General features: G+C 46.5%; 1 protein-coding gene across 1 annotated transcript in view; it reads right to left on the bottom strand.

Moving 5' to 3' along the window:
• Positions 1-15000, bottom strand: part of pik3c2b (phosphatidylinositol-4-phosphate 3-kinase, catalytic subunit type 2 beta) — a gene marked incomplete at its 5' end in the record, with an annotated part of 34403 nt that overhangs the window by 13878 nt on the left and 5525 nt on the right. Inside the window, 16 exons of the mRNA XM_080521774.1 lie at positions 1-100; positions 5647-5803; positions 5869-6038; positions 6431-6567; positions 7629-7758; positions 7840-7932; positions 8494-8601; positions 9378-9558; positions 10038-10132; positions 10287-10380; positions 11459-11647; positions 11975-12117; positions 12857-12965; positions 14083-14250; positions 14396-14518; positions 14752-14947. The exon at positions 1-100 is cut by the window's left edge and continues 10 nt beyond it. Coding sequence (XP_080377900.1) covers positions 1-100; positions 5647-5803; positions 5869-6038; positions 6431-6567; positions 7629-7758; positions 7840-7932; positions 8494-8601; positions 9378-9558; positions 10038-10132; positions 10287-10380; positions 11459-11647; positions 11975-12117; positions 12857-12965; positions 14083-14250; positions 14396-14518; positions 14752-14947 — 2193 coding nt within the window. The remainder of the gene's footprint in view (positions 101-5646; positions 5804-5868; positions 6039-6430; positions 6568-7628; positions 7759-7839; positions 7933-8493; positions 8602-9377; positions 9559-10037; positions 10133-10286; positions 10381-11458; positions 11648-11974; positions 12118-12856; positions 12966-14082; positions 14251-14395; positions 14519-14751; positions 14948-15000) is intronic.

Genomic DNA, 15000 nt, shown 5'->3' on the forward strand with positions numbered 1-15000 from the left:
ACATGGTGGCGTCGGCTTCAGACTCGTGGGGCTTCAGAGCGTCGTAGACGTACTTTAGATCTTCAAGGTCAGAGAGTCCAGGAATCCCACAGGACAACATCTGGACACGCACGCACGCACGCACGCACGCACGCACGCACGCACGCACGCACGCACGCACGCACGCACGCACGCACGCACACACACACACACACACACACACACACACACACACACACACACACACACACACACACACACACACACACACACACACACACACACACACACACACACACACACACACACACACACTGGGTTACGGTGGCACCAATCAGGTCCTTCCCAGTGAGAGAAGGAAAACTCTTGAGGAGCAAAAGAAATCATTGAGGAAAGTTCATCATCATTATCATCGTCATCATCATCATTATCGTCATTATCGTCGTCATCATCATCATCATTGTTATCATCATTATCGTCGTCGTCATCATCGTCATCATCATCATTGTCATCATTGTTATCATCATCATCATCATCATCATCATCATCATTATCATCATCGTCATCATCGTCGTCGTCATCATCATCGTCATTATCATCATCGTCATTATCATCATCGTCATTATCATTGTCATCATCATCATCATCATCATCATCGTCATTATCATCATTGTCATCATTATCGTCATCATCATCGTCATCATCGTCATCATCATTGTTATCATCGTCGTCGTCATCATCATCATTGTCATCATTGTTATCATCATCATCATTATCATCGTCATCATCATCGTCGTCATCATCATCAATGAAACAAAAGAAAGAAGAAGAGCAGAACTCCACTGAGGCTCCACAAGCGCCCTGCAGGGGGCGCTGTGTTGTAATGGCGCTGTGTTGTAATGGTGCTGTGTTGTAATGGTGCTATGTTGTAATGGTGCTATGTTGTAATGGTGTTGTGTTGTAATGGTGCTGTGTTGTAATGGTGCTGTGTTGTAATGGTGTTGTGTTGTAATGGTGCTGTGTTGTAATGGTGCTGTGTTGTAATGGTGTTGTGTTGTAATGGTGCTGTGTTGTAATGGCTCTATGTTGTAATGGTGTTGTGTTGTAATGGTGTTGTGTTGTAATGGTGCTATGTTGTAATGGTGTTGTGTTGTAATGGTGCTATGTTGTAATGGTGTTGTGTTGTAATGGTGTTGTGTTGTAATGGTGCTGTGTTGTAATGGTGTTGTGTTGTAATGGTGCTGTGTTGTAATGGTGTTGTGTTGTAATGGTGTTGTGTTGTAATGGTGCTATGTTGTAATGGTGTTGTGTTGTAATGGTGCTGTGTTGTAATGGTGTTGTGTTGTAATGGTGTTGTGTTGTAATGGTGCTATGTTGTAATGGTGCTATGTTGTAATGGTGTTGTGTTGTAATGGTGCTATGTTGTAATGGTGTTGTGTTGTAATGGTGCTATGTTGTAATGGTGTTGTGTTGTAATGGTGTTGTGTTGTAATGGTGCTGTGTTGTAATGGTGTTGTGTTGTAATGGTGCTGTGTTGTAATGGTGTTGTGTTGTAATGGTGTTGTGTTGTAATGGTGTTGTGTTGTAATGGTGCTGTGTTGTAATGGTGTTGTGTTGTAATGGTGCTATGTTGTAATGGTGCTATGTTGTAATGGTGTTGTGTTGTAATGGTGCTATGTTGTAATGGTGTTGTGTTGTAATGGTGTTGTGTTGTAATGGTGTTGTGTTGTAATGGTGTTGTGTTGTAATGGTGCTGTGTTGTAATGGTGTTGTGTTGTAATGGTGCTATGTTGTAATGGTGCTATGTTGTAATGGTGTTGTGTTGTAATGGTGCTATGTTGTAATGGTGTTGTGTTGTAATGGTGTTGTGTTGTAATGGTGTTGTGTTGTAATGGTGCTGTGTTGTAATGGTGTTGTGTTGTAATGGTGCTATGTTGTAATGGTGCTATGTTGTAATGGTGTTGTGTTGTAATGATGTTGTGTTGTAATGGTGTTGTGTTGTAATGGTGCTGTGTTGTAATGGTGCTGTGTTGTAATGGTGCTGTGTTGTAATGGTGTTGTGTTGTAATGGTGTTGTGTTGTAATGGTGTTGTGTTGTAATGGTGTTGTGTTGTAATGGTGCTGTGTTGTAATGGTGTTGTGTTGTAATGGTGCTATGTTGTAATGGTGCTATGTTGTAATGGTGTTGTGTTGTAATGGTGTTGTGTTGTAATGGTGCTATGTTGTAATGGTGCTATGTTGTAATGGTGCTATGTTGTAATGGTGCTATGTTGTAATGGTGCTATGTTGTAATGGTGCTATGTTGTAATGGTGCTATGTTGTAATGGTGCTGTGTTGTAATGGTGTTGTGTTGTAATGGTGTTGTGTTGTAATGGTGCTATGTTGTAATGGTGTTGTGTTGTAATGGTGTTGTGTTGTAATGGTGTTGTGTTGTAATGGTGCTGTGTTGTAATGGTGTTGTGTTGTAATGGTGTTGTGTTGTAATGGTGTTGTGTTGTAATGATGTTGTGTTGTAATGGTGCTGTGTTGTAATGGTGTTGTGTTGTAATGGCTCTATGTTGTAATGGTGTTGTGTTGTAATGGTGCTGTGTTGTAATGGTGCTGTGTTGTAATGGTGCTGTGTTGTAATGGTGCTGTGTTGTAATGGCTCTATGTTGTAATGGTGTTGTGTTGTAATGGTGTTGTGTTGTAATGATGTTGTGTTGTAATGGTGCTGTGTTGTAATGGTGCTGTGTTGTAATGGTGTTGTGTTGTAATGGCTCTATGTTGTAATGGTGTTGTGTTGTAATGGTGTTGTGTTGTAATGGTGCTGTGTTGTAATGGTGCTGTGTTGTAATGGTGTTGTGTTGTAATGGTGTTGTGTTGTAATGGCTCTATGTTGTAATGGTGTTGTGTTGTAATGGTGTTGTGTTGTAATGGTGTTGTGTTGTAATGGTGCTGTGTTGTAATGGTGCTGTGTTGTAATGGTGTTGTGTTGTAATGGCTCTATGTTGTAATGGTGTTGTGTTGTAATGGCTCTATGTTGTAATGGTGTTGTGTTGTAATGGTGTTGTGTTGTAATGGTGCTGTGTTGTAATGGTGCTGTGTTGTAATGGTGTTGTGTTGTAATGGCTCTATGTTGTAATGGCTCTATGTTGTAATGGTGTTGTGTTGTAATGGTGTTGTGTTGTAATGGTGCTATGTTGTAATGGCTCTATGTTGTAATGGCTCTATGTTGTAATGGTGTTGTGTTGTAATGGCTCTATGTTGTAATGGTGTTGTGTTGTAATGGTGTTGTGTTGTAATGGCTCTATGTTGTAATGGTGCTGTGTTGTAATGGTGTTGTGTTGTAATGGCTCTATGTTGTAATGGTGTTGTGTTGTAATGGCTCTATGTTGTAATGGTGCTGTGTTGTAATGGTGTTGTGTTGTAATGGCTCTATGTTGTAATGGCTCTATGTTGTAATGGTGTTGTGTTGTAATGGCTCTATGTTGTATTGGCTCTATGTTGTAATGGCTCTATGTTGTAATGGCTCTATGTTGTAATGGTGTTGTGTTGTAATGGCTCTATGTTGTAATGGCTCTATGTTGTAATGGTGTTGTGTTGTAATGGCTCTATGTTGTAATGGTGCTGTGTTGTAATGGTGTTGTGTTGTAATGGCTCTATGTTGTAATGGTGTTGTGTTGTAATGGCTCTATGTTGTAATGGTGCTGTGTTGTAATGGTGTTGTGTTGTAATGGCTCTATGTTGTAATGGCTCTATGTTGTAATGGTGTTGTGTTGTAATGGCTCTATGTTGTATTGGCTCTATGTTGTAATGGTGTTGTGTTGTAATGGCTCTATGTTGTATTGGCTCTATGTTGTAATGGTGTTGTGTTGTAATGGCTCTATGTTGTAATGGCTCTATGTTGTAATGGTGTTGTGTTGTAATGGCTCTATGTTGTATTGGCTCTATGTTGTAATGGCTCTATGTTGTAATGGCTCTATGTTGTAATGGTGTTGTGTTGTAATGGCTCTATGTTGTAATGGCTCTATGTTGTAATGGCTCTATGTTGTAATGGTGTTGTGTTGTAATGGCTCTATGTTGTAATGGCTCTATGTTGTAATGGTGTTGGTGGAATGAGGGTCGGCAGGAAGGAGCAACCAGCCGGACCAGGTGACCACGTACATCTCAGTTAACCAGCATTAACCAGCAGAAACCAGCATTAATAAGCGTAAATGAGCATTAACAAGCATTCACAGGAATTAACCAGCATCAACGAGCATTAATAAGCCTTAACAAGCATTAATGTGGGTAAATGACATACCGTATTTTCCGCCCTATAAGGCGCACCTAAATACCTCAAATTTTCTCAAAAGCTGCCAGTGCGCCTTATAGCCCGGTGCGCCTTATATATGGACGATTGTTCTACTCAAGACTGCTATTTGACAGCTGAACAACCAGAAGCTTTTATTTTGACAACTCTAACTTCGCAACCGGATCTTCAGAGCGGACGACACTCCGCACAAAACATTCATCACTCATGGTTGCACACCAACATTCTAACAAACCAAAATAAACTAGATGAAATAATGACTCCCTAAACTGGGGAACAAAAACACAGCATAAACACAATCAACACAACACCAAGCCCAACAACGAGCCACAATAACCTCCAACAACACAAAACATTTGTCGCTGCAAGGCATGATGGGACATCATGCCTTGCAGCGACAAATTCAACCTGAGCTCCTCAGTGCAGCCGATAGAAACTCCCATAATTCATTGCAGCTGTTTGTGGTGTTTTAAATGCAATTATTGGGGTTATATTTGGTTTGTGGTGTCGGTAATAATTGTGTTGTGTTGTGTTTTTGTTGCTTAGTTCATGTAGTTTAGTTTATTATTATTATTATTATTACCGGTAGTTGTAAGTTGTCAACCAGTAGTGAAGAAGGTTTTGTGTGTAGTGTCCTCCTGGCATAGGCTGCAGGTAGGCTATTAAAATAAAGTGTGTGCACCTCTCTGGGTGTTAGAATCAGTGGAAAATGTAACCTAATGGCTTTGAGCTATAAAGGTTGTGACCACTGGTCTATTCCATGCGCCTTATAGGGCGGTGCGCCTTATATATGAATGAAGTTGTAAATTATGTCAATCAATGTAGGTGCGCCTTATAACCCGGTGCGCCTTATAGGGCAGAAAATACGGTAAATGCTTGTTAATGAGCATTAACAATCATTAACGCGCATTAATGTGCGTTAATGAGCACATTAGCTCCAACCATCTGATTCTACCCTGTGTTCCCCCAACATCACCAGGTGAGGTACTAGATGAGGCACCAGGTGAGGTACCAGGTGAGGTACGGGTGAGGCACCAGGTGAGGTAGCAGGTGACGTACCAGGTGAAGCTTAGATTTTAAAGCTGCTCTCAGCATCAGTACGCTCAGCGCAGCTGTCATGATTACAGGGGGTGTGGTCACATTGTGTGTGTGTGTGTGTGTGTGTGTGTGTGTGTGTGTGTGTGTGTGTGTGTGTGTGTACCAAGCCCAGCAGGTTGAGGAACAGGTGTGTGTGTGTGTGTGTGTGTGTGTGTGTGTGTGTGTGTGTGTGTGTGTGTGTGTGTGAGTGTGTACCAAGCCCAGCAGGTTGAGGAACAGGTGTGTGTGTGTGTGTGTGTGTGTGTGTGTGTGTGTGTGTGTGTGTGTGTGTGTACCAGGCCCAGCAGGTTGAGGAACAGGTGTGTGTGCTTGCGGATCAGGTTGTAGGCGTGGCAGCAGAGGTCGACGAAGTCGTGGAAGCGGCTGGAAGGTTTGTCTCCGCCGTTGATGACGTAGGCCATGTCGGACGTGAAGACGAAGGGGGCGCGGTCCCTGTGGACAGCCAATCAGACGGTCAGATCACCGGCCGGTCAGAACCCAAAGTGGCCACGGCTCACCGCTTGATGTTGCCGAACATCTGGGCGTGGCCGAGGAACTTCCCGAAGTCGATGTGGAACATGTGGCCGCCCGTCTTCAGCATGATGTTGTCGTTGTGGCGGTCGCAGATTCCCAGGATGTAGGTGGCGACACAACAACCGGCGCACGAGTAGATGAAGTTCTCCACCGCCTGACACACACGGAACACTACTGACTGTACTGGTACCACGACTGGGTGTAGTACTGTGTACACTGTTAATGTGTACACTGTTACTGTGTACAGTGTTACTGTGTATACTGTTACTGAGTACACACTACTGACTGTACTGGTACCAGGGGGCAGGACAGGTGTGTGTAGTACTGTGTACACTGTTACTGTGTACACTGTTACAGTGTAGTGTGTACAGTATTCGCGTGTACAGTGTTACTGTGTACAGTGTTAGTCAGTGCAGTGTTACTGTGTACAGTGTTACTGTGTACAGTGTTACTGTGTACAGTTATTGTGTACACTGTTATTGTGTACACTGTTACAGTGTTAGTGAATACAGTGTTACTGTGTAGTGTTACTGTGTACAGTGTTACCTTGTCGTACTGCTCGTCACCAGGATTGTGTTTCAGCAGCCAGTCGGCCAGCGGACGATCTTTAAAAGATCCTGTGACTCCGTGTTCAACCTGGATCCTCCTGAGGGTGTCTGCTTGAGGGATCATCTCCACCATGCCTGAGTAACACAGTAACACAGTAACACTGTAACATTAACACTGTAACACACAGTAACACACACCTGCTTGAGGGATCATCTCCACCATGCCTGAGTAACACAGTAACACAGTAACACTGTAACATTAACACTGTAACACACAGTAACACACACCTGCTTGAGGGATCATCTCCACCATGCCTGAGTAACACAGTAACACAGTAACACAGACAGTAACACACACAGTAACACAAACACAGTAACACACAGTAACACAGTAACACACACAGTAACACACAGAAACACACAGTAACACACAGTAACACACACAGTAACACAGACAGTAACACACACAGTAACACAAACACAGTAACACACAGTAACACAGTAACACACACAGTAACACACAGAAACACACAGTAACACACAGTAACACACAGTATCACACACAGTAACACACAGTAACACAGTAACACACAGTAACACACACACAGTAACACAGTAACACAGTAACACACACAGTAACACACACAGTAACACAGTAACACACAGTAACACACACAGTAACACACAGTAACACAGTAACACACACAGTAACACACACACAGTAACACAGTAACACAGTAACACAGTAACACACACAGTAACACACAGTAACACACACAGTAACACAGTAACACACACAGTAACACACACACAGTAACACAGTAACACACACAGTAACACACACAGTAACACAGTAACACACAGTAACACACAGTAACACACACAGTAACACACACAGTAACACACAGTAACACAGTAACACACAGTAACACAGACAGTAACACACACAGTAACACAAACACAGTAACACAGTAACACACACAGTAACACACAGAAACACACAGTAACACACAGTAACACAGTAACACACAGTAACACACAGTATCACACACACAGTAACACAGTAACACACACAGTAACACACACAGTAACACAATAACACACAGTAACACACACAGTAACACACAGTAACACACAGTAACACAGTAACACACAGTAACACACACAGTAACACACAGTAACACAGTAACACACACCTCGGCCCCGGCCGGTGGAGAAGCAGCGGAATAGAACCATCCTCATGTCCAAACCCTCCTGGATCCAGATCTTGTTCATGATGCGGATCATCTGCAGTGTCAGCATATCTTGCCTCAGGTCGTCTCCACACTGCACAGGGTCACCAGGGTCAGAGGTCACACAGGTCAGAGGTCACAGTGTGTGTGGAGGGATGGGGGAGGGGGCTGGTACCTTGAACATGACCTGGACTGGGTCCCCCAGGGGGTCCAGGTTCTGGAAGGACAGCTTGAGGGGGACAGCATTGGAGTTGAAGAAGGAGCAGGACTGAAGAGAGATACGCTCTGTTACACACTGTTACACACACTGCTACACTCTATAAGAAACATTTTGTTACGCACTGTTACACACACTGTAACACACACTCTGTTACACAGTGCCAGACAATTACACACGCTGTTATACTCTGTTACACAGTTACACACTGTTACATACTGTTACACTCTGTCACACACACTATTACACTCTGTCACATACACTGTCACACACACTGTTACACTCTGTCACACACACTGTTGCATTCTGTTACACACACTGTTACACACTATTACACAAACACTGTTACACTGTCACTCACCCACTGTTACACCCATTGTTACACATTGCTACATACACTGTTACACTCTGTCACAAACACTGTTACACACTATTACACAAACACTGTTACAGCGTGTAACAGTGTAACAGTGTTTGTGTAATAGTGTGTGTACCCCTGTAATAGTGTGTGTGTGTGTGTGTGTGTGTGTGTGTGTGTGTGTGTGTGTGTGTGTGTGTGTGTGTGTGTGTGTGTGTGTGTGTGTGTGTGTGTGTGTGTGTGTGTGTGTGTACCTGGATGTTGACCCCGGTGACGACCAGTGACGGGTTCAGAGGAAGTCTGCAGCTCCGGTTTACTGAAAAGAACTGAGTCACTTCCTCCAGACCTTCTCTGAGGACCGTCTGCACACACGCACGCACGCACGCACGCACGCACGCACACACACACACACACACACACACACACACACACACACACACACACACACACACACACACACACACAATGACACACACAAATCTGTTCTGTCGTCTACCCCCCTCACCTAGACAACCTGGCCCCTCCCCCTCACCTAGACAACCTGGCCCCTCCCCGTCTCACCTAGACAACCTGGCCCCTCCCCCTCTAACCTGGACAACCCGGCCCCTCCCCCTCTAACCTGGACAACCCGGCCCCTCCCCCTCTAACCTTGACATCCCGGCCCCTCCCCCTCTCACCTGGACAGCCTGGCCCCTCCCCCTCTCACCTGGACATCCCGGCCCTTCCCCCTCTAACCTGGACATCCCGGCCCCTCCCCCTCTCAACTGGACATCCCAGCCCCCCCCCCCTCTCAACTGGACAGCCGGGCCCCTCCCCCTCTCAACTGGACGGCCTGGCCCCTCCCCCTCTCAACTGGACATCCCAGCCCCTCCCCCTCTCAACTGGACAGCCCGGCCCCTCCCCCTCTCACCTGGACAGCCTGGTCCCTTCCCCTCTCACTTGGACAACCCGGCCCCTCCCACTCTCACCTGGACAGCCTGGCCCCTCCCCCTCTAACCTGGACATCCCAGCCCCTCCCCCTCTCAACTGGACAGCCTGGCCCCTCCCCCTCTCAACTGGACGGCCTGGCCCCTCCCCCTCACCTAGACAACCTGGCCCCTCCCCCTCTCACCTAGACAACCTGGCCCCTCCCCCTCACCTGGCGGCTGGACGGTCCAGACTCTCTGACCCGAAGTGACAGGCGGGTCAGGACGGAGACCAGCCAGTTCTGCCGGTCGAACTCTGACCTCTGACCTCGGCCGACGCAGCACAGCAGAGCGGCCAGCAGGTGGTGATAGCGAGCGCTGAACTGACGGTCCTGGAGGCAGTCCTTCAGCAGCCTGGGGGGGGGGGGTGGGGGTGAGAACCTGGTTCTGCAGGTCTAGAGGGTCTGGAGGTCTACAGGGTGTGGAGGTCTGGAGGGTCTAGAGCAGGGGTCTCTAACTCCGGTCCTGGAGGCCTCACCCTGCTTCAGCACACCTGGATCAATTGATGATGTCATCTCCCTGCTTCAACACACCTGGATCTATTGATGATGTCATCACCCTGCTTCAACACACCTGGATCTATTGATGATGTCATCACCCTGCTTCAACACACCTGGATCTATTGATGATGTCATCACCAAGGTTGTGAATAAATCCCAATAACAGCCCTACATTGCAATCAGGTGTGCTGAAACTGGGAGGAGCTAAACCTGCAGGCCCGGGATTGGACACTCTGGTCCGGAGGTCTGGGGGTCTGGAGGTCCTGGGGGGTCTGGAGGTCTGGGGGTCTGGAGGTCTGGGTGGTCTGGAGGTCTGGACCAGGACTAACTCACCAGAACAGGAAGTGGGCAGTCCGGACGTCGGCCATGGCTCTACGCAGCAGGAATCGAACCAGGGAGCTGTCCAGGTAGCACTCGTACTTCACCGCCTGGGGAAGGGGGAGGGGGGGGGTACTGATCAGGTGTATTGATTATGTGTACTGATCAGGTGTATTGATCAGATGCATTGATCAGGTGTATTGATTGTGTATTGATCAGATGTATTGATCAGCATGATGAGGGACCTGAAGTGAACTGGTCTACCTGAACCAGCTGGGGCAGGAAATCCAGCAGCTCCGAGTCTGAGATGGAGTCCATCCACTGGACTGCAGTCCCCCTTAGCTCCTGGTCTGGGAATCTGCACAGAGACCAGGACCTCAAACTAGGGTCTACATGATTTACTGGGTCTAAATATTCTACCGGATCTCCATGGTCTACTGGGTCTAAATATTCTACTGGATCTCCATGGTCTACTGGGTCTAAATATTCTACTGGATCTCCATGGTCTACTGGGTCTAAATATTCTACTGGATCTCCATGGTCTACTGGGTCCAAATATTCTACTGGATCTCCATGGTCTACTGGGTCTAAATATTCTACTGGATCTCCATGGTCTACTGGGTCTAAATATTCTACTGGATCTCCATGGTCTACTGGGTCTAAATATTCTACTGGATCTCCATGGTCTACTGGGTCTAAATATTCTACTGGATCTCCATGGTCTACTGGGTCCAAATATTCTACTGGATCTCCATGGTCTACTGGGTCTAAATATTCTACTGGATCTCCATGGTCTACTGGGTCTAAATATTCTACTGGATCTCCATGGTCTACTGGGTCTAAATATTCTACTGGATCTCCATGGTCTACTGGGTCTAAATGCTCTACTTGCTAAACATGGTCTACAGCCTTTAGTTGAAGTTGAGTTCCTCTTTTCCTTTGATTGACATTCAAACCTTGTGATATTTGACTTTATATCAGTGGTTAGAGCCGCAGGGGAAACTTAGAGAATCTCCTTTTATACATGTTATCGCTTTTACACAGCGCCCCCTGTGGCCCGGCACACTAACCACATCATTATCTCTGTGTATCTCCTTCTTTTAACGGATTTGGTGTCACGTGAAACGTTGCCGTGGAAACGGGGCCTGAGAACAGTGGTGACGAAATCACCCTGGGTAGGGGTCAGACCTTCCACATGTTGCACCAGTCAAACCATAACACCCGGTGTGGTAAATCCACTGGAAAACCTATGAACCTACAACCTACACTTTGGTGCACTGGCATTCTGGGTGTTCAGATATTGAGACAAGAGGAGGAGGAGGAGGAGCATGAGGAGGAGCAGGAGGAGCATGAGGAGGAGCAGGGGCATGTGTTATAGGCAGGGACAGGTGAAGACGGGTCGGGACAGGTAAGGACAGGTAGGGACAGGTACGTACGAGGCATGCAGCAGGCCCAGGGCGTCGAGGTGTCCCAGGCAAGTCCACTGTCTCAGCAGGGCGTAGATCTCAGGAAGACACACCCACTGCCAACAGGGGGCGCTGGACAGAACGAGAGGCAGGGCGGCGCCGTCCCCCCGACACAACCACCGCTTGTCCCAAAGCAGACGCCTGTCCTCCATCGTCAACCTGGAGACACAGGGACAAAATTCTGTTGTATAGGTGGCTTTTGTAGTTGTGTAGAAGTGTGCTGTGTTGTGTAGCAGTAATGTATAGCAGTGTGTAGCAGTGTTGTATAGCAGTGTGTAGCAGTGTTGTGTAGCAGTGTTGTGTAGCAGTGTTGTGGAGCAGTGTTGTGGAGCAGTGTTGTGGAGCAGTGTTGTGTAGCAGTGTTGTGGAGCAGTGTTGTGTAGCAGTGTTGTGTAGCAGTGTTGTGGAGCAGTGTTGTGGAGCAGTGTTGTGTAGCAGTGTTGTGGAGCAGTGTTGTGGAGCAGTGTTGTGTGGCAGTTGTGTTACCAGAACAAGGCCTTTTTGCTCAGGATGTCCTGCAGCTGCCGCTGAGTGACATCATCCAGCAGCCGAACGTCGTCATGACAACTGAACTCTGTTGCTGCAGGAGACGAGAAGACAACCTGGAAGGACGAGGATGGGAAGTCCACCTACACACAACCACACAACCAGGAACACACACTGTTACAGCATGTTTATGTGTTACAGTGTGATACAGTGTTACAGTATTACAGTGTTACAGGGTGTTACAGTGTTACAGAGTGTTACAGTGTTACAGTGTTACAGAGTGTTACAGTGTGTTACAGTGTGTTACAGTGTTAGAGTGTTCGTGTGTTACAATGTTAGTGTCCGTGTGTTATAGTGTGTTACAGTGTGTTACAGTGTTACAGAGTGTTAGAGTGTTACAGAGTGTTACAGTGTGTTACAGTGTTACAGAGTGTTACAGTGTTACAGAGTGTTAGAGTGTTAGAGTATTACAGTGTTGCAGTGTGCTACAGAGTGTTACAGTGTGTTAGAGTGTTTCAGTGTGTTACAGTGTGTTACAGAGTGTTACAGTGTTATAGTGTGTTACAGAGTGTTAGAGTGTTACAGTATTACAGTGTTGCAGTGTGTTACAGTGTCACAGTGTTACAGAGTGTTACAGTGTTAGAGTGTTAGAGTATTACAGTGTTGCAGTGTGTTACAGTGTCACAGAGTGTTACAGTGTTACAGAGTGTTAGAGTGTTAGAGTATTACAGTGTTGCAGTGTGTTACAGAGTGTTACAGTGTTACAGTGTGTTAGAGTGTTTCAGTGTGTTACAGTGTGTTACAGAGTGTTACAGCGTTACAGTGTGTTAGAGAGTGTTACAGTGTGTTACAGTGTTACAGAGTGTGTCCCTGGTTGTGTACCTGTAGCATCACACTGTCCGGCTGGTTGAAGTTGGACGAACTCGTTCTGGTTCCGCTTTTATCAGTCGAAGGCCAAAGACTGAGAAGCTTCCTGCCACAGGTCAGAACGCTGGAACAGGTTATTGATCAGAGGTTATTGATCACACTGGTTGTTGATCAGAGGTTATTGATCAGACTGGTTGTTGATCAGAGGTTATTGATCAGACTGGCTGTTGATCAGAGGTTATTGATCACACTGGTTGTTGATCAGAGGTTATTGATCAGATTGATTATTGATCAGACTGGTTGTTGATCAGAGGTTATTGATCACACTGGTTGTTGATCAGACTTGTTATTGATCAGAGGTTATTGATCACACTGGTTGTTGATCGGAGGTTATTGATCAGACTGGTTATTGATCAGACTGGTTGTTGATCAGAGGTTATTGATCACACTGGTTGTTGATCAGAGGTTATTGATCAGACTGGCTGTTGATCAGAGGTTATTGATCACACTGGTTGTTGATCAGAGGTTATTGATCAGATTGATTATTGATCAGACTGGTTATTGATCAGACTGGTTATTGATCACACTGGTTGTTGATCAGACTTGTTATTGATCAGAGGTTATTGATCACACTGGTTGTTGATCAGAGGTTATTGATCAGACTGGTTATTGATCAGACTGGTTGTTGATCAGAGGTTATTGATCACACTGGTTGTTGATCAGAGGTTATTGATCAGACTGGTTATTGATCAGACTGGTTGTTGTTCAGAGGTTATCGATCAGACTGGCTATTGATCAGAGGTTATTGATCAGACCGGTTATTGATCAGAGGTTATTGATCAGACTGGTTGTTGATCAGAGGTTATTGATCAGACTGGTTGTTGATCAGTTGATTCTCGTTCTGTGTTTCTTACCAGTTCAGTGAGCTCATTAAGATAAAAATACAATAGAAAGACATTGTCCGAGCTGCCATCTTGGTCTGCTTGATGTTTTTTCTTGGGACTCACACCGTTACATGTCAGTGGTCTGTTTCTTACAGGTTCAGTCAGAAATCAGTTGATGTTTCATTAATCTTCTGTATTAATCATTGGAAATCACCTCGTGATCTGACAAAGTTCTTTACAGACACACACACACACACACACACACACACACACACACACACACACACACACACACACACACACACACACACACACACACACACACACACACACACACACACACACACACACACTCACTGTCTGAAGTTGAAGAGGGGCATGGTGACCCAGCCCAGAGCCTCCACGCTGCGCCGCTGCCGGCTCTTATCCTCCACTCCACCAGGGGGCGGCAGCGAGCTGGCGTACAGCGTCACAGTCAGCTGAGACTCTCGGGGCAACTGGTTGATCTGCACTGGGAAGCACACCCTGAGGGATGGACCAAACAGTGTGTGAGTGTGTTTTTGTGTGCAGCATGGGTGTGTGTGTGTGTGTGTGTGTGTGTGTGTGTGTGTGTGTGTGTGCGTGCGTGCGTGCGTGCGTGCGTGCGTGCGTGCACAGTGGCTCCGCCCACCTCTGGTCCCACACTACCAGGTGAAATAGGAACTTGCTGACCGGCTGCTTGCAGGTATGTTGTGGAGCGCAGAGCTCCGCCCCCCCGTGGGTCAGAGAGCAGGACAGGAAGAAGCCTTCGAAGCTGCAGCCAATCAGAGAGCAGCACAGAGTAACATCACCATATTTAAAATGTTTCTCACTGAAGGTCACTGAAGGTCAACAAACCAAATCCACAACAACAAAAATCCCAAAACCTCCAAACAGCTGGAGCCTCCTGCAACGCCCCTCCTTGATTCTTCCTCGCTGACACCTCCCCTTTCCTCCTGCTCCTCCCCTCCTCCCCTCTTCTCTGGTGGGTGTGTTTGTTTAGTGTACCTGGTGGCCCAGGTGATAGGGATGCGGTGTGCAGCGTACACACTGAAGGCCAGCAGGGTGGTGACGAGGCCAGCCTCCTGCAGCGGCGCAGTGGAGCAGAGGGGCTGAGGCAGCGGGTGGAAGTTGGCATTGAAGGTGCAGCAGTAGAGCTCCACCAGGTCCAATATGGCTGCCGTCAGCTTCTCCACCACCTTCTCTGAGGAGACACCATGTGGCATGAGGACCAGCCAATCAGAGCGCAGCAGGAAG

This window comes from Blennius ocellaris (assembly GCF_963422515.1).
Source record: "Blennius ocellaris genome assembly, contig: SCAFFOLD_69, whole genome shotgun sequence".
Taxonomy (NCBI): Eukaryota; Metazoa; Chordata; class Actinopteri; order Blenniiformes; family Blenniidae; genus Blennius; species Blennius ocellaris.